A 19,871-nucleotide genomic window follows, 5' to 3' on the forward strand; every position below is an offset into this window, starting at 1 on the left:
ACTTTATTAAAGTTATGAACATGTTTTAATTCCATCAAAGAAGCTAAAGTACATTGACATCCCTCAAAAAGAAAAGAGAAGCAGCATATAATTACTCAATAGATTTAAATTAATTTTATTTTTGAATTTGAGTATAGCTGTGCCATTCTATCAAGAGGGATACATATAGATAGACTTGAAGATGTCTCAAAGCTCAAAGTACCCATTTAGACTATAGAAGAGAGACATAAATCACCTCACGAACACCGAAAAGTTCTAAGTCTTAGTCTATACTCATAGTCATCGGGCTGACCCGAATTCTGGTGTGTCAGCCGGAGTCACCGAGTTCAGCTCCAGCAGGGGGTGTTCGGTTAGGGCCTTTGGGTTTTACCCAGAGTCTCCGGGTTGATCCGGATACTCCAAGATCTACCAGTCATCCAGACCCTCCGAGTTGGGTTCCAGACAGGGCTCTCGGTTACGCGTTACAGTGCCAACTCGGAGTCTTTAGTTTGAACCCAGATACTCTGGGCCAATACAAAAAAATATTGTAATAGCTAGTTTTTTAGGGGAAGTGTATAAATACCCCTCACCCCTCAATTTATGTGTTGCTGTTGTTGAACTAACTCAAGACAAACACATTCATAGCCATTCAATAGTCCTCCTAACTCCTCTAGTGCATCAAATGTTGCACGATTTGAGAGTTGGGTTGGGAAAGTGAGATTGAGTGATAGTGAGCATAAATCCATCTTTTGAGCACTTATGTTTGTCATCATGCCATCGATTCGTGTTCGTTACTCTTGGAGCTTGGAGCTCCTAGACGGTTAGACGTCACCCAGAGAGCACCAAAGCTTGTGGAGTACCTAGAGAAGTTTGTGAAGGTTATCCTTGCCTCCGTAAGGGAAGAGGAAGCTTTGAGTAAGTCCAAGTTCGATCTTTGTGGTCGCTTGGTGAGGATAAGGGTTAAAAGAGACCCGGTTCTTTGTGAGCACCTCAACGAAGACATAGGATCATTTGATATGAACTTTGGGAAACAAATTTTTGTCTCCTTTACCTTCTTGAATACTTTCTTGTTTTAGTTGATCTTTAGGGCAAGTTGTCTGATCTATATGTTTGCGAGTTTGTAGCCATAGGTGGTTGGTGAAAATATCCTTATGCTTCTTTTGAAACATGTGGTAATCCTTAGATTCAACTAGACTTGTTTACCTATTCTTATTTTCCTATTTCCTGTTCCATCCGGACTATCCGGGTTAAGCTCGGAACCTCCGGACCTCGAAGTCTTCAGATTGATCTAGAGTATCCAGAATCTGTATTCCATTATGAAGTTTTAATTTCCAGGAAACGCCTATTCACCCCTCTAGACGGCATCATGTACATTCAGCCACAGACACAAAACAGATTGTAGTGCCAACTTCCTTGCAGAAATCGATGAATGTCATGCTGAAGAATTGAGTATCGTTGTCGGTGATGATCCTGCTCGGGATGTCGAATCTTGTCATGACACTTTTCGTGATGAATTTTTTGGCTGTTGCCGATGTAATTTTTCTAACTGGTTCATCTTCAATCCACTTGGTGAAGATGTCAATTGCAACGAATAGGAACTCGAAGCCCCCGGGTGCTACCAGGAAGGGTCTCAAAATATCTAGCCCCCAAGTTGCAAATGACCATGATAAAGGGATCGTTTGTAAGGCTTGGGCGGGTTGATGTACTCTTCTGCTGTGAAATTGACAGCTTGTAAAATTTTTTACCAACTTGCTTGCATCATGGAGAGTCGCAGGCCAATAGAAACATTGCCTGATTATCTTTCTGACCAGGGTTCGGAAAGAAGCATGAGCTCCACACACCCCTCCATAGATGTTTTTGAGTAGTTCTTCACCCTTCTTATGAGAGATGCATTTCATGAGTACGTCGTGAGTGCCTTTTCGATAAAGAATGCCATGTACCAAGGTATACATCTTGGATCGACAAGAAATTTGCTCGGTCAATGCATCATTCTCAGGCATAACTCAATCTTGAAGGTATTTGTGGGTTGCGATCATCCATGAAACTTCACTTTTGAGCTGAACCATGAGTACCCCTTGACTCCTTTTGGTCCGTCAATCCCTAGCGAGCCCCTGAGCAGGTTTTAGATCTCGTAGACCACCACTCACTCGACTACATTCTCTGATAATTTCACAGATGGCTTCGAGTGTTTCTCTATGAAAATCCTAGGTTGTCCTAGAGACCGTGAGGATGCCGTGTGGGCAAGACTATCGACGAGACAGTTATCCTTCCTTGGATATACTTGACCTCAAGTCCGATGAATTTTATTTCCAGTTTCCTCATCTTTGCGAGGTAGTCTATCATGGTCTAATCTAAGATTTGATACTCGTTACTAACTTGCTTCATCACCAATAGTGAATCTACTTTCACAAGTAGGTGGTGGATGCCAAGAGAAGAAGCTACTCGGAGTCTGGCGAGCAGACCCTCGTATTCGGTTACGTTATTCGTAGCTAGAAAATTGATTTGCAAAATGTATTGCAGGCTTTCTCCTATTGGAGAGATCAGTATAATCCTAACCCCCGTGCCTTAAAGTGTGAGTGATTTGTCAAAGAATAAAGTTCATACATCTGATAGGTTTTCACGGTCATCCTGGGGTTGATCTGGTTATGTCCTTCGGCCACGAAGTCAGCAAGTGCTTGTGACTTGATTGCTATTTGAGGCACGAAATAGACATCGAATTCTTTGAGTTCAACTGACAACTTGGAAACTCAACCGATTGCATATTTGTTGTGCAGGATCTCGCCCAATGGAAATAATGATAGTGTGGTGATTTTTTGAGCCTGGAAGTAATGTCGTACCTTACGAGAGGCCATAAGTACCACATATAACAGCTTCTGCACTTGCGGATAGTGTTCTTTAGGACTGTGGAGCACTTCACTGATGTAGTACACCAGTCACTGGCTTTTCTCTTGTTTGTCTTGCACTTCCCTTTCCACCACCAATACCCCACTAACATCTCATGGTCTGGCCACGATGTATAAGAGCAAATCTTCATTAGGGTTGAGAGCGACTAGCACAAGGGGGAAGAAAAATACCTCTTTAAATTGTTGAATTCCTCATATGCTTCTTTTGACCACTCAAACTTGCAATTTTGTCTTAACAACTAGAAGAAGGTAAATCCTCGATCTTCAAGCTGGGAAATAGACCGAATAAGGTTGCCATGGAGTCGGTTGGTCTCTGAACTTCTCACACTGATTTAGGGGTTGCATCTCTTCAATAGCTTTCATCTTTTTGGAATTAACTTCTATTCCCTGATAAGATACTAGATATCAGAGTAATTTCCTCATGTTGACTCCAAATGCACACTTCTCTAGGTTTAGCATGATCTGTTTTTTTGCGCAGGTTGTTAAACGTTTCTTGTAGGTCGAAAATGAGATCTTCCTTTTTTTGTTTTAATGATGAGATCATCGATGTAGACCTCTAAATACCAGCCGATCTGATCATTGAGTATTATTTGCATTCGGTGGTATGTGGCACTGACATTCTTCAATCCGAAGGGCATTTTAACATAGCAATAGACCTCAAACGGGGTAATAAAGGAGGTCTTCTTCTTATCTTATGGATTCATGTTAATTTAGTGATAACCATAACATATATCAAGAAGGCTTAGAGCGTCTCCAAGAGCCTCCCAATCCCACTCCCTATAGTCAAATTTAAGGAATTTCATCTCAAAACCCAGCTCCAAAAGCTCCCTAATACCACTCCCAATATTTACCAACCCCCAAAATCACCTATCTCACTATCTATTTGTAGAGAGTGACCCCAGCTCCGTATCTGCCCCCAAGCCCACCAAATACGCGATGTCTCCTTTGTCTCTCACTGATGCCGCCATCCTCCTCCTCCTTGTCATCATGCTTCCGCTTGCGTGAGGTAGAGCGGAGGCGGCGCCTTGGAATTCTTGGACCCGACACTGTAGCAACTCGTAGAGCGGAGGCGGCGCCTTGGCATTCTTGGACCTGACACTGTAGCAACTCATAGCAGTGGTCGTTGAGGACGTCCTCCGCGTCACGGGCCAAGTCCGTGAGCTCGTCGATCCACAACTTGATAGAGCTATCCTAGATCTCTCACTCCCCGACGTCGTCGAGCGTGGCTTGGACCCATCGCAACAGCCGCTCCAGATCCTTGGAAACAATAGAACGCTCGCTGACACTGCGAGGAGGCCAAGAAACCACCGGATACTTCTAGGGATGATGAAGGAGGAGGAGGAATCGAGTGTTGGGTAAAGAGGAAAGGGGAAAGAGAAAGAAGAAATGTAGGGATGACAGGTGGAGTCTACCTGTCGGTGACACATGAGAGAAAATATAGAAAATATGGTATTGGAAGTCTATTGGAGAGAAAGGAGTTTTAGATAGTGAATTTTATTGGAAGACTCCCTATATGGTGATATATGGAGTGAATTTTAGAGAGTCTTTTGGAGATGCTCTTAGATAGTCGTAGCCAGAAGTGGAATCAACTATCTAATCTATTCATGGTAGAGAAAAGACGTCCTTAGGGCAGGCTTTGTTGAGGTTCGTGAAGTTGACACACATTAGCCATTTACTGTTTGATTTTTTGACCATAACAGGGTTTGCGAGCCACTTAGGGTTTGTGTCGGGACGGATAGCTAATTTGTGCTCGAAACTTCCCTTGGGATCCCGGGCATGTCTGACGGTTGTCAGGCGAACACGTCGGTATTTACCTGGAGGAAAGTGATGAGCATGAGTTCCTATTTGGAATCCAGTTTGGAACCGATCCAAACTATCTTGGATTGCTCTGTTGGATCCAAAGAAACTATTTTAACTTCATCGTGAGACTTCATGACAGCCTTAGGCCTCGAGCTCTTCATCTCCTTGTCAGATTTATGCTGCATGGCCGTATCTAAACTTTGTTTGTCATAGTGTAAGCCTGCTTTCGTGTAGCCTCAAATGGTGATAACTCCCTCGGGTCCTGGAATGTTCATGCACTGGTAAGCATAGTGCGCAACTACTATAAATTTGACAAGAGTAGGTCTTCCAAAGATGGCATTGTATGTTATCTCAAAATAAACCATGTCAAACATAATTTTTTTTTTGAAAATTATCATGCTTCCTGAAGGTAACGGGTAGCGATATCTGGCGATGAGAATGGCTGAAAAATCCAGGTACTATACCATGAAAGATTGAGTAATCGGTTTGATCGTATACCAGAAGATCTACATTCCACTGAGTGCGTTAGAGAAGGTGTTCAAGGAACTTCATCCATAGATAAGGACCTGGGTAACCCTGTAATTGTTTATCGTAGGCTCAACCACTATCGGAATATGACCCGGTTGTACGAGGTTACCAGGGTAGTCTTCTTAGCTGAAGGTGATTTCGGTGTCCGACCACTTCACGGCTTGACGACCCTTAGGAATAGCGACTAGGACTTCTTGGGCAACATCTTGTACTGCTATTTGGACTCGTAGAACGTAGAACCACCGAACATATGGTCAATCATCCTCTTCCCTGGTTAGAAAGACATCGAATCTGTGTCATCCTCGCTACCATCCGAGTCGGAGTCCTTACCTTGGGTCACGACATGGATATTCTTTCCCTTGGTCCCTTTTTTTACTTCTGCCTTGACCAATTTTTTCCAGAGGTGACACTCATAGATGTTGTGATTGTCGGTTTGTTGTAAGTCACACCAAGGCTTCCTGCCTCATTTGCCAGAGCCTGGTGCAAAGCTTTTTCCCCGAGAAGGATTGGAGCTCCAATCGGGACGAATGTCGGGCAGATCTGCAAAAACTTCGTCAGATTTAGCTTTTTTGCCCTTATCTCTCTTGGTGCCCTTCTTCCACTTGCTATGTACCTTGTCGCCTTCGAGCTCGAGTTGAGGACACTTGATATCCTGAGTCTTTTTCTTAACGTAGAGGAGCGCATCCTCGGCCTTAGCAGACTTATCGATGATTTACATGAGCTACTTAACCATTTCTGGCTCCTTTCTGGCGATATCTTCAACGCAACACCGGCTCTTAACCTTTTGAGTGAACGCTTAGATGACTTCGTAGTCGTTGATCTTGGAGATAGTGTTCCAGGTGTTGCTGTAGCGTCGCATGAACTCACGCAAGGTTTCATTCCCCATCTACTCACAATGGTGGAGATCATTTTCGTACCGGGACGAACATACGTATCCTAAAAATTAGCTCAAAATACGTCGCAGAGCTGTTCCTATGAGTAGATTGGTCAATCATATCCTGACTGTCCCTTCAAGGATAGTGGTGGAGGTAATTCACCATTACCTTCTTATTCCCACCAGCTATTTGGATGATCGTGGTATAGGTCTAAAGAAATTCAACGATATTTGTGCTTCTGTTGTATTTCTGAATGGTCATGGGGCGGAACCTTATCAACCAGCCAACTTGCGTTCCGTAAATCTGGAGAGAATGTCAGATATATGTGAAAGATGCCTTGTTTGATTCCAACACCTATAGAGTCATTCCTATGGTGATAAGAGATTGATCGTGATTTAATAGATGTCGAGACGTCTTTCTATTAGATTAGATTGGTGAGGAGTAGAAAAAAACCTCCTCAGAAACCCCGGCGTCTTCACCGGTCGTCGACCGGGCCAACTGGATGGCGCGCCGGCCGGCACTGATCCTGTCATCCTCTCCGCCGGCCGGATGGCGCGCCGCACGGGCGATCGATCGGCCGTGGATGGGCTGGCCGCGTGTCCTGGCCTCCTGAGTTGAACGCACGTCCGACGGGCGATCGATGCGTGCTGCTGTTTTATGCTCGTCATGGCGCAGCTGCAGGCAAGAGACCACCCTCGGTGCAATTTACAGGGCATCACTTGTTAGTTGTATGTAATCTAACGTGCAATATACGTACGAAATGTCTCGACTAATATATGCAACACGTGAATCTATCAGTGCACGTCTGCTGCAGTGGTACGCGCGTACGTACGCGCACCGACCGCCAGACGGTATGTGTAGCGAAGGATGGCCCACGAGGCCATGCCATTTTCGCGGCGCTGCGGCTCAAGTTTTTGGGCAGCACAAGCCCGCCACCACTGCGGGAAACCAAACTTCTGTGGGGCGTATCAGCCCATCAGCGACAGCGAGCAGCTTACGTACAAATGATGCGTCCTTTAGACCGTAGCTTTGATCTTCGCACCCTTCTTGTCTGCCACGTACACACATATGGACACGATGCAACTGCACACAATGGCCGGGATGCGCTCACTATTAATATTTTCTCGCACCCCTTAAAAAAAAGATAGGATTCTCTAACATACTACATAGTTACTGTACATCTGTTAATATATGAGTTCAAATTCCACGTGTCAGAGATAAAGAGGATACCGTCCTTCAAAAAGCATCACGGTCAGTGCAGTGTTGCACCTTTCTAGACTCTAATGGGAATTGTAAAACAGACTGCTCGGGCTGTGATCAGCGGTGGTTATCTCCTTGCTTTTGTTTATTGGCTTCGCTGCAACATTTCCAATTCCCAATATAACTCCTCTCAGTGCTCCTTCCAAAGCCTCAACTACCTGACGAGCCAGTGCAGTATTGCTATCCAAGGTTAAGGTGGTGATCGGCATTCAGCAGCTGCACCACAGTCCACAGACGCGCACGCGCACCGACTCCCCTGTCCCAGCGTTGCAGCGGCAGACTCCGGTCTCTGTCTCTGTCTCTGTCCCCTGCTTACACGGTTACACCATGCCAGCGCTCTGCTGGTTCCAGAAGCTCAGGAGGAGGAAGAAGAAGAGCAAGCAAAGTCCATGCAGAAACCAAGTCGCTGTGTCGGCAGTGTGCGCGGACAATTGTCCGAGCAGCCAATGCCCGTCGCTGCCAGCGGCGTGCGCCTTGTCCCCGAACAGGACGTCCTACTACTTCCCTAGCGCGGACCGCGAGCGCCACGACACAGGGCTCCGGTGCGTCGCCCGGCGCGACGACGCCGGCGCCGACGCGACGGCCCTGGACGTCCGCGTCGACGTGGTGCACCGCCGCGCGGGGGAACAGCGGCTCGGCGGCCTCGACGTGCCGCCGGGGACGCCGGAGCTCAAGCTGCGGCCCATCGTCACGAGGCACGTCGTCGCCAAGAACAACGCCTCGGACAATGGTGGCGTTAGCAGCGCCAACGCCACCACGTCGGCCGCCACAACGCCGTCAACCAGGGCGCGAGGGTTCCACGTGAAGCCGAGCAGCGGCAGGAGGCGGCGGCGTCGCAGCGACAGCAACTACGCAAAAAAGGAGGAGAAGGCGGCGGCGCCGTTGCAGCACGGGGGCACGAGGCGGCGGCGGTGGTGGCTGTACGAGAGCCTGGTGGTTGTGAAGGCGTCGTCGGACCCGGAGCGGGAGCTGGCGGAAAGCATGTCGGAGATGGTGGTGGCCAATGGCATCCGGTCGTCGGAGGACCTCGAGGAGTTGCTCGCGTGCTACCTCGCGCTCAACGCCGCCGAGCACCACCGCGCCGTCGTCGCCGCGTTCCGCCGCGTCTGGTTCCACCTCGCCAGGCAAAGACTGCACTTGATCACTCACTAATCCCAATTCACAAACAATAGTGGATTTCTTACAAAAAGCAATGTAATTTCGTGCGACTCTGTGACGAGCATGCATGACAGCGTGCCTGGATCTAGCCGTGTTCATAGTTCAGCTCATCGATCAACTCATCTAGAAGTTGTTCATTTTAGCTTTTCACTTGTTCGTGTTGTGTTAGGGCTTAGATCACGCGAAGTTGGCAGCATTTTCTTCCTTCTTTTGTTCTGTCGGTACTGTGAGGTTGAAGAATGGAAGCACACGCACGACCGATGTGGGCATCCCACAAGGCCACAACCTCACTTTAGTTTTCAAAAGCGAACCGAATCCTGTCTTTACAGCTCCACGCACTACAAGATCGATGCGAATTGAGCTGCGCGGTAGGTGAGGAGGTTAAACATCCTCCCAGCACCGGGCCACGAGCGTGTTTGGTTACTATGCTCCGCCACCGACACATGTAATTGTAGGCGTGAGATGTATGTTTGGTTGCTTGGACTGTTCGCTCGCGCCTGCATTCACCCGTGCACGTGCATCGTTCCAGCCTGGCTCCGCGCGTACGCGGGATTCAGCTGTATCCGTCGAGCTTACTCGGAACGGTGCAAATTTACTGTATACATAAATTTTTTTATTTAACTCTCGATTTTATTTAAGGTTAAAGGGTGGTCCAAAAATTCTAAACATTTTCATGAGCTAACTAGAGTTCATCAGCAACCTATTTTAATTAGTTTAATCCAAAAAACTTAAGTTAATATTTAATTAAAATTCTCTAAAAATCATAAAAAAGCATTAATATTCTTTATCATGTGATGTACTAATTTATAAAAATATTTTCAACCCTAAGTTGGTAAAAAGTGAGTTCCTTTGTATTACAATAGATACTAATACGGGCAACCAAACACAATATCTTCTCAATCAGACTGAGCACGTGCAGCTAACCAAACAGACCCTACTGCATCTCTTTAGCCTGTCTTAACTCAACTTGCATTACTCATACGAGTAACCAAACATGCCCTAGACGACTAGGCCACTACAACGCTATTTAGTACCGATTCCATGTACGTATCGACCATCGTCTGCCATGATCACAACGAAGCCGTCTCTCTCTTCTTGATTTTCCTTTAGAACTGACATGATGTCTCCTCTGGACATATGGTGACCTTAGGTCAGACAATCCAAGACCATGGATACATGAGACATCATGGTCACAAGTTTCCTCAGAGTAAAGGTGGCCATGATGTCTCAGGTACTAAAACAAAAACGAGCACTTCTGAACCGAAGAAACCAGCGCGCACAAGACCTTCCTGCGCCGCGTAAGATCGAGCTGTCGGTTTCCCCACTCCCCATGGCGGAATACAAGCTCAGCAGCGTCGCGCGCATCCGTGGCCTGCCAGGCGAGAAAAGCAGAAAAGATAGAGTCAAATACTATTCTTCTAGCTCGTCCACCCCATCCGTTTTTGGAGGGGTTCCCGCCACCGGATCTGCACTCGTCACCCTCATCACGCTAACCTGATCGATTTGCTCTCTCTTGTCTCACCCTAGCTCACCAACTGTCCTCCGCCGCTTCATTGCCCTGCACCCGTCTCCTCCACCAAGCTAGCCTACCTCTCCCGAAGCTTCCTCTAAAGCCGGCGACGAAGAACCCCTCTCTTCCTAATCAAACCCCCATGGGGACCTCATCGGCGCCGGTGTTCACAACGCTGAAATGTATGAAGTGTGAAAAAGATAAGATCCCTCCCGCAGCAGGGCCATTCCATCTCCTGTGCAGTGCTGTGCTGCATTGCTTCAGCGATGAAGCAAAAGATGAACTTTTGGGCGTTCAGAGATGAACAGATAAAAATGATTACAAAAGTTTTGAGAAAAGCTGCACCGTGGTGCCTACAAGATGCTTTTGATGGGACCCAGCGGATTGTGCTCATCCTTCTTGTTAGTAACAGTATCAAGGAAAGAGAGCAGCTCGTATCTGTACCACTGTGATCAGTGACACAATGACTATGCTGGCCTTCAGTGCTTGATAAAGACTTCTTGAAGTACATACCAGGGACAGGTTTCTATGGGACTAGAGTAGGTTCTACTTCTAATTTGAACGTTCGAGCACTCAAGGAGGGAAGCTGGTTGACAGTTACTATTGAAGCATGAGAGAAACAGATACATTGAGACAATCAAGTGGACGTTATCTTACATTCTTACCGTGGAAGCTGGTTCTATGAATGAATAGCTAGTGCGAGTAGCCTCAGCTTACGAAGTTTCCTATACAAGTGCAAGAAGCAGGCTCTCTGTTTGGGTGAGCTAGAGGCTAAAGCCTCTGTAAGCTCAAGTGGCAACACCCCAAACAGAGCGTCAGAGATGGAGGAGAAAGGGCTGGAATGCTTGGCATGAGTGCATAGCAGTCGCTGCCATAGAAACAGAGCAAGACATGGTAAGAAAAAGATCAACCGCAGGGTACAATGGTTTCACAGTCTGATTGGTCAGAGTACACAGTTGATTGGTGAAACGGTGCAGCTCTGCCTTTCGGCAGCTGCCAGTAGGGCCGATGGGGAAGCCGAAAGGGAAAGGGGACCCTGCAGCTGCAGAGGATGGACTCCTTTTCACAGCAGATCAGAAAAGCACAATGTGGCAGCCCTTGTCGGAAGGAGGAAATTTTTTCTTCTGGAAAATGGGGGTGATGTTCTTGGTGTCGGCTGAGACGGAAAAGAAGCCAGCATGGTACGAGCAGAGCAGTGCATTTGAGAAGTCAGAATTTCAGGACAGCTTGTGACGGGCTTTGGAATTTCTCGTCATCTTCTTGACACGTTCGTCAATAGTTCAATGCAAAAGAAGCAATTCGGAATCTGTGAACTACAGAATTTGCTTTGTTACTGGCGCCAATGGCACTGGCACCGACTACAATCTATAGGTCCTAAACAAGGTGGTTACCATTTACCATGGCTACAGCTTGATAGAGAATTGCGTTTTACAAGTAGGGATGCCTTGGAGACGAAATGTAGAGGCACACTTAAGCCAAAAAAAGGGGGGAAAGATGAGAACATGAAAAGGCATAATATAAACCTAAGTATTTTTACCTGATTTTTCTCCTTGGTAAGTTATAATAATTACTCCTAAAAGCCTTCTTCGGTATAACTATAGACACAAAAGTTAAAAGAAAAAGAAAAAATAAGAGAAGGTATCAATTAAAATTTTACACGGTAGGATATACTATTCCATTACTTCTCATATCTGTGCTCCCAACAAAATTCTGCACAAAGCTCAACTGGTCAGCTCCTTTCGCTCCCTAACTCTATGATCAGTTGTCTCATCTGTATGTACGTCAAAGTCTCACTGGATCCCAGCATTAAGAGGTGGGAATTCATCTTGATCTCCCACTTTGCAAAATCCTGGTGACCTGAAACAATGTGAACTCGTGAACTCAATACCGAGAATGCTTCATATAAGCGCACAAAATTGTAACCATATATAATACGTACTAGAGCACGAACTTGGCTCATATCGTAGCACGTTAGACTAACCTAGTGGTATTTGATGACAAGTTCCCTATACTCCCAATAATAATAAAAAATGAATCCCATGTACCTTTCTGGTCATATTATCTCATATTTAGTTTTACGGTTAAGATATATCTGCAGGAATGCAATCTGTAGATTATATCTAACTCTATGGTCTAACTAATACTCCGAAATTACCTGTTTTCCGTTGCACCAGCTCTAGACCGCTGTAACACCGAGGCAGAGACATTTGTAAGCTCCTTACTGGCAGAATGTGTGGTAGTGGCTTCGTCCGACTTCGATGAGAAAAAGGTCACAGCAAAAGGCCCCAAAGATCCAAACTCAATATTCTCCACCGGTAGACCATTTGCAACAGGGAAGGATGGTTGTGAAGTATTAGATACTGGAGGCTTCTCTTGGCTATTGATGCTATGACGAGAAAGAGGCACCTCTGGCAACAATGGCCTTATCTGACCTCCATTATCAGCATGTTTGCCTGAGTAAACCTCAGATACTGGAAGCTTCTCTCGGCTATTGATGCTATGAAGAGAAAGTGGCACTTCTGGCAACAATGACCTTACCTGGCCTCCATTATCAACATGCTTGTCTGAGTAAACCTCAGATAATGGAGGCTTCTCTTGGCTATTGATGCTTTGGCAAGAAAGTGGCACCTCTGGCAACAATGGCCTTACCTGACATCCATTATCAACATGTTTGTCTGAGTAAACCTCCGTTTCTAAACCATCAAGAGTGCTCACTGCATGGCTACATGGTATGTGCTCTGCGCCTCTTACAAAAGAGAAATGTTCCTTGTGATTATCAGAATTTTGTTTTTCAGCTGAATTCTTCTTTGAGCAAACCTGGTCACGCCGTTTGTTTTGAAGCTTCAATGGTTGAGTAATTGGTATTTGTTTTGTTGGCCAGTCAAGTATCTGATACTCTTTTCTAGTGTTGTAGCTCTGCTTTCTGGACAAGTTATTGCTTCTACTAGTGCTAAAACACTCATTGGGAGCATTTTGACCGTTACATGGTTGATATTTTGGCATCTGCTTCTGTGGACTGGGAGGTCGTGCAAACTCCATGCCAGTGTCGTAACATTGCCTATACAACATGTTCTTGTTCAACCAAACATCCCGCTGGTACTTTGGTATTTGTCTTGCTTCATTGTCATGTCTGACAAATTCGTTTCCAGTATCACAACTTTGCTTTTCAACAGTCTTCTTATCTGAGTGAATGTATCCATGTGGACTGTCCCAAACCTTTAACGGTTGACCTATTATTATTTCCCTAGTTCTACTGTTTAGAGCAACTTTCTCCTTGTAAGAGACAAAACTTCCTCCTAGAGCCGAGGCCTGGTTGCTTTTAATCTTCACTGGTCGATTTGTCAATATCTTTATATTCTCTCTAGAAGATGCCAAGCGCTCCTTGAACATATCATATTTCTGTCATACGAATCAAAATAAAAGCAGTAACCATTATTCATTACGGAGACATGTTTTTAGCATTGAACATACGTATACACGTTTTCCAAATTAAACCACACTTTGAACTGAAACTGTGACTGTCAGTCTTCTCAACCAACAAACTGTAACAGTAATAATGAAAATAGGCAAGCTAAATCTAACAGAATACCACCCCGTGTGTAAAAACGGTGAAGAATTTCGACTCACTATCTACAGACAAAAAGTCAGATATCAATATACAATTTCCTACCTTTGTGGTGACGTACGTGTCTGTTCCATTCTTCTCAGGTATATCTTCAGAGCTATGACACCACGAAACAGAAGAAATATCTGAATCAGCATAAGAAGAAGATGGCGAGAGTCCATTGGACGGAACATCTGCTCCAGAGTGCAATGAGATGTTTTGCTGGCAAGCCACATCCCACGGATATTTATCTTGTGAATACTGGGAAACATCTTCTGTGTTATGAGTACAAGAAACAGGAGATGGTTTCCTTCCATTATTTTTAGTAGATGAAGGCAACAGTAACCCTGGTAATGCAGTGTCCAAATTCAACAAGCTGCTAACCACAGGAACGTGAAAAGAGTTCTTGTGAACCTTATCATTAGAAAATGCTTCTTCAACACACTGCAAAAACCCATCAAACAAGTATTCTAGGTGGTACTGAACTTGACGCAGGGATCTAAACTGTAAATCCAGATCCCCTGATAGATCTGGCAAGCTCAATGACAAGGGAGGAAGATGCCGTTTTTCCACATGTACAGCACTCCAATTTTTCTTGTCATTGGTAAGTACCAAAGTATCACCACCAGCAGAGTTCCATGTATGTGGGTTGTTCAGATGAACTTGTGACTGTATCGATGATCTGTCATCTACATGGAAGGCTTTAGCGGAACAGTGAGATACCTGCTCCATTTCATGGTCCACATAACACTCTTCACTGCCAGCATTTCCATCCTCTTGGTAAAAAGAAGAGTATTGTTCTGGTGCATGATGGACGAAATGAGATGATCCTGTACTTAAATAAGTTTTTGATGCAACGTTGTTACCCCCTTGGAAACAATTTCCCAAGTGTGTAAATCCATTTATTCTAACATATGAATTGTTATTACCCAAGCTCATTGAAAGATGATGAGCAGTTCTGTTCTCATCTTCCTTCTTGAAGGAAATTTTCATACTTGATATATCTTCCAAAAGAGCACCATTACTGCCAATGTCTGGTCTTGCTCCTCTTTCAATCCTTCCTAAAGTGTTTTTGAAAAATCCGTAAATCTCATTAGAAACAAGTTCTGATGGTAATGTGAGAATCTGACCAAGCTTTCGAGAGCCATATGAGAAAGCAGTTCGAATACGATGAAAGCTAGCTGCACGAAATAACAATTCCAAAAGTTAGCAGATGAGGCATCATGCAAAAGTAGAGCCCACGTAGTTCAGCTACACCTATCGTTTATGCCTTTATGTGCACAGACAGCAGCACAACATATATAATGATCATGCTTGACTGCAAGCTATGTGCTTTTTCATGTTTTCTGATAGAAGGAAGGAAAGAAGATGCACTAGAGGATAACTTTGAAAAGAATTATAGAGATATCTTGGTTAGGACAAACCTCTGTTGACACTTCTGCCAAGATTGTTGTACTCCTTCAGAGGATCAATTATGTTTAGATGTTTCGGACGAAATCTGGTATAACATGCATCGGAATCTCTCTGAGGTACAAATGCTTTATCCACTGAACATTTGAGGAACTCTTTGTCAAACAATAATTCATCAGCATGTGTAACTGTAGCTTCAACTGCAAGTGAGATGAATTTTAGGATTAAACAAGAGAATAGACATCAGGAGATTAATTTGCCAAACAAAAGATTCCAAGGTAGCTCACCAATTAAGTTTGGCAAAGATGACAAAGCAACAGGGCCATTTAAACTTATGCAATAGTTGTCCCAGTCAAACTTACTAAAATATTCCAGAAACCTATACAGAACCTATGAATAAGAGAAGGCAGGGAAATAGCAAAAATATGAGCTTTTCTATTTTCTAAAGTAAAGATGTCTACAAACGTAAGTAATTTCTTCCCAGGCATACCTCCAGAGGGCCATGGAGAGTTTTGTGGAATAAATTGAATATGTAAAGGATAAGCATTTCCAGTGCGTAAGTAGATATTAATCCATGATGAGCTCCGAGCAGGCGACTTTCATAATAGCACCATGCCTTGATTAATATAATGCTCCTTTTAAATAAATGGTTTTTTCCAACTTTACGATCAACCTGAAGAAGGAACAATCATTTACTTTCCTATGACCTGGTCCAGACATACAGTAACCGAATAAAAGTACATCTAGAGAGCACAAGGAACCAATGTTGAGCATTCCACACATTCAACAAGTAATTCGCCTAGTTAACAAGAAATACATTGAATTTGAACATAATGTATAAATTTGCAATACTTTCTCCGCAAAAAAAATGTCATAGTACCAGCTCGAGGAAGCAGAGTGCGCAGATCCCGCCGGTTTGGTTGAATGAGATATCAACTACAATATTGTCAACAGTGCATTTAATGAGCCTGACCTGGACAGATGAACATAGAAGAAATTTAGACGGATGTGCAAAACAATAAAAGTAACATGTCAAGAAGAAAGATAAGAGACACATAGCTTTTAAGTGTAACTCTCACATATTTAAGAATTTATTAAAACAGCAGAAATAGAAATACCAAATATAGGGGCAAAAGTCTCACATGAGCTAACAGGACAATATCATAATTTGCTCAAACCATCATCCAGACGAATGACTAGAAATGTAGGAAGGGTAAACAGGAGAATGTACCTCAGCATCGATTAAATCCAAGTCCTTCACTTCGAATTCAGCATCACTATTCTGCTCCTCTGATTCAAGGACACAGTAAACATCATTGATCAAAGTACTACCATAAGATGTATTTCCAAGTACTGTTAGATCAACATCCCCATCAGGAAGGTAAGTCTTCAGTGGAACCGAACCATATGCGAAGACCTGAGCAATACAAATAGAAGAGTTATAGTTACATAAAAAAAACCTGATATGTCTAAAGGTTCAACACAGAATACAACGTGAGACAGAAAGGCATTATATCAATCACATAATAATACTGTCAAAAGACACAATCATTAACCACGAGCGCTGGCAGGACGATGGACTGTGTCAATGAGGATACAGACTTGTGGTCCGCTATAACTGGCATCTCCAAGACGATAGTAAGGAATTGAAGTTTTTCCAGGTCTTCAACATTACATTCCATGAAGTCACAATTAAATGTTCATATAATTTGGTACTACTTCAGCTAACAAATTAAGTAACAGAAGTTCAGAAAAACTATCTAATCACATGAAGGAAAGGGGACAATGCCACTTGGCGTCTTGAAGTGATCATCGTTTGGTTCCATGTTACGCTCTTCTGGCATCATAGAATGTAGATACGTTTCTCATTATACAGTCACCTGATGATAATTCAGCAAAGGCATTATCTTCAACATGCCAAATTTTTCCATGGAAGAACCCTGTAGTCATTGACAAATGCTATGAAGAAACACCATAACATGGCTCCTACTTCAGAACTAATGACTGTATGCTATACCAAGCCACACGTTTCTAAGCTATACAGAGACATCCTGTACACATTGAAGGTGATCGGCAGAAGAGCAACAAATAAGGACCAGTTTTCCAGATCTACCATCTGTGGGTACGAAGAATTCCACATGCATAAATGAGCCCATGGGCAAACCTCAAAGTGCAACTCATTAGACAGAGGACCACTGAATTCCCATCAGTAAATAACAGTGAAAATGAGTTCTAATAAAGCGCTCTAGGGATATCGCACTAGAATTGAATGCAGGGCGTTGGCAGGTAGCAGTCGGTGCACGGCAAAATCTCAATCTTGCACTATCAAATCCTCTAACACAGAATCATCAGACCAACTCCAGCAGAAGCGGCATCCGCATCCACGTCGGATGCGGGTCGTGCTTGCACCGTATATGCGTTCCAGCAAAATCGGCTTCAAGCTCTACAGTGATGCGGCGAGGACTCGAGGAGGAGAGAGGAGCAGCATATGTGCTGGAGGAAATACTCGGCCGTAACACTGTGTGAGGGCCCACTCGGTAACGGCTTGGTGCTCCCGTGAGTTCAGGTGGAGGGAGGGAGGGGGAGCGGTGGCGGAGGGAGAGAGGAGAGCATGGGGGAGGAGAGAGGAGAGCACATGAAGGCCAGGTGAAGATGGGAGAAGCTTCACGACGCGACGAGGAAGGTCGGGCGGGGGTCAAAGGGTCACGGACGCGACAATGGCATGGCCGGCGGCGAGCAAGCTTGCGGTGGCGGCACATAGGTCTCACGGAGGGCCATGCCAGTGGCGAGCCAGAGGGGATTTGGCGCGTGCAGAAGGTGGAGGAGGGCATGAGGGTGCTAGGGGTGCTCACCGTGGCAACAGCTAGGCGAGAGGAACTCGGAGGAGGCGGCGCGTCGAGCGACCAGGAGCACCTACCGGAACTGAGGACAACGGCGGCGCCAAGGCTCAATTCGACCGGAAATTGAGAGTTTCGCGCAAGAATCGGCTGTAACAAAACCTTCCTAGCTTGGATCGGGGCTTGGTGAGGTAGGATTTAGGGTGGAGGCGGTGGATTTGGGCCGGCGGTTTTATGCCGTGGCGCCGTGGCCTTCGTCAATGGGGATGCCTGTGGGTCCGTGCCTCTGGACGGTAGCATGGCCTGCTTCGGAGCAGACGCGTGCACGACCACCGCGGCGAGTGCGCGTATGGCAAAAACTCAATTTTCTCCCGAACCGCTAGAGTGAACGAAATGGTTAAAAGAAAACCAATTTAATATAGGAGCGAGAAAATAGATTTATAGAGTATCTATCGAAAATAGTTAAAAATATAAGTGTTGTAATAATAGTAGTGGATATTATAATAATATTATAGTACAAAGGTTTGAGATAGCGGCCAAAGATGGCCTCATGCCACGAAGATTCCGCTACAGCAATCATCTGTTGCCGCACTATTCGGTAAATCCACGTGGATGAGACAACATGGATGGATATGCACAGTACGAAGTGTACGCTGCTGCCTGCCAGTCAAGCAGGCCATTACGAGCAGAAACACAGCAATTATTAAAACCAAAAATATTATTTCCTACTTTCTGGTGAGCAAAGAAAAGTTGAATTTCCTACAGAATATCGTGGCTTTTCGTCTGACGTAATGCTTGCAAGGCTGCAAGTGCACAGAAATATTATTGTCCCCGCAGAAAAGAAGCTTTTGAATGCTTCAAGAAACGTTGTAATCACCAGCATAGAAACGTGTCCGTAAGATTAAAAGTAAAAAAAAATCACAGATCGGAGACCGAGCTCACAGAAAGGTACCCAGTCATTCCTAATTTCCAAAGCATACCATCACGATTTTATCCAACGAGACCAAATAGTCGAAATATATGAAAAAAAAAATAATCCCCAATTTTTTCCCCGCAAATGTCAGGTCAAAAAAATAAGACGCTGTACAGAATATCAACGAGGCGCCCCGAGCAAATAGTCTGGTATCAAATCAGAACCAAACTAGACAAAAAATGAAGATAATAAATAAAGTAAACAAACAAGGACGGTAAAAATCAGGGTGCAGCAGGGGATTACGAAATCACTAAATAATCACGGAATCAAGCATCCACGACTATTACCTAACCAAAAGTCCAAAACCCCAAACCGAAGCCAGGAAAAAAAAGGACACGAGACGACAGTGCACCTCGCAGCCGAGCGCGGCACCGACGAGCCTCCGCGCGTAGTCGACGACCTCCGCGCGGCGCCGCTCGGAGGCCTCCGTGGGCCGCACGCGCCGCACCACCTGGGCCGCCGCCGCCTCCGCGCCCGCCACGCCTCCCGCCGCGGCCCCCGGCTCCTCCCGCGCCGCCGCCAGCATGCTCCTCCCTCCCGCCCCGCCCGCCGCCATCCGAGCGCTACCTTGCGGTGTCCATGTGGAATTGGATAGAAACGGGAGGTGATGGTTTTGGGGGGTGGGGGGCGATGTTTGGGGAATTCGTCTCCGGGGCCGGGTTTTGCCGAGCCGTTACGAGTGCGAGGGCGGTGCTCGGGTTCCCGACGCGGGTAGTGAGTTGGCGTGTGGGTAGGTAGGCGAGTGCCCCCTGGGGGGCCTGGGCGGGCGAGAGGAGGAAACCTGCGGGTGTGAACAAAACCCACGAGCCGGGTGGAGGGGGGAGGGGCTGACGGCCGTCCCTATCTGGGTCCGGAATTTATAAGCGAGTGCTCCTTCGCGTGGGCGTGTTGTGGTGGCGACGGACGGATTGGAGCGAGAGGAGGGGTTGCCGACGTGGCTGCTCGCTCTCGCTGGCTTGGCTTGTGGGACAGACGGGTGGGGCCTGCCTGGCGTCACCGTCTCTGCCTGGGTTGGGGTGGACTGTTGACACTTT

The 19,871-nt window shown here is 45.6% G+C and overlaps 2 protein-coding genes across 3 annotated transcripts; one reads left to right on the forward strand and one right to left on the reverse strand.

Moving 5' to 3' along the window:
- Window positions 1–7,488: 7,488 nt before the first annotated feature.
- On the forward strand, window positions 7,489–8,705 carry LOC133911025 (transcription repressor OFP1-like). The gene has a single exon (XM_062353252.1). It carries the CDS (start codon window positions 7,673–7,675, stop codon window positions 8,495–8,497), a length of 825 nt encoding a protein of 274 aa, XP_062209236.1. The 5' UTR covers window positions 7,489–7,672; the 3' UTR covers window positions 8,498–8,705.
- Window positions 8,706–11,526: 2,821 nt separating this feature from the next.
- Window positions 11,527–19,653, reverse strand: LOC133912462 (uncharacterized). 2 transcript variants are annotated; one of them, XM_062355196.1, is made up of 9 exons: window positions 19,190–19,653; window positions 16,259–16,444; window positions 15,908–16,000; window positions 15,518–15,700; window positions 15,315–15,417; window positions 15,042–15,227; window positions 13,684–14,798; window positions 12,169–13,412; window positions 11,527–11,870 (listed from the first exon to the last, which is right to left on the reverse strand). In XM_062355196.1, exons 1-9 carry the CDS (start codon window positions 19,391–19,393, stop codon window positions 11,804–11,806), a joined length of 3,381 nt encoding a protein of 1,126 aa, XP_062211180.1. In that variant the 5' UTR covers window positions 19,394–19,653; the 3' UTR covers window positions 11,527–11,803. The 2 variants fall into 2 exon arrangements, with proteins under 2 accessions (XP_062211180.1, XP_062211181.1); XM_062355197.1 differs by lacking the exons at window positions 15,908–16,000; window positions 16,259–16,444; window positions 19,190–19,653 and having other exon boundaries at window positions 15,315–15,406; window positions 15,518–15,666.
- Window positions 19,654–19,871: the final 218 nt, after the last annotated feature.

This window comes from Phragmites australis, chromosome 3 (genome assembly GCF_958298935.1).
Source record: "Phragmites australis chromosome 3, lpPhrAust1.1, whole genome shotgun sequence".
In the NCBI taxonomy this organism is placed as follows: Eukaryota; Viridiplantae; Streptophyta; class Magnoliopsida; order Poales; family Poaceae; genus Phragmites; species Phragmites australis.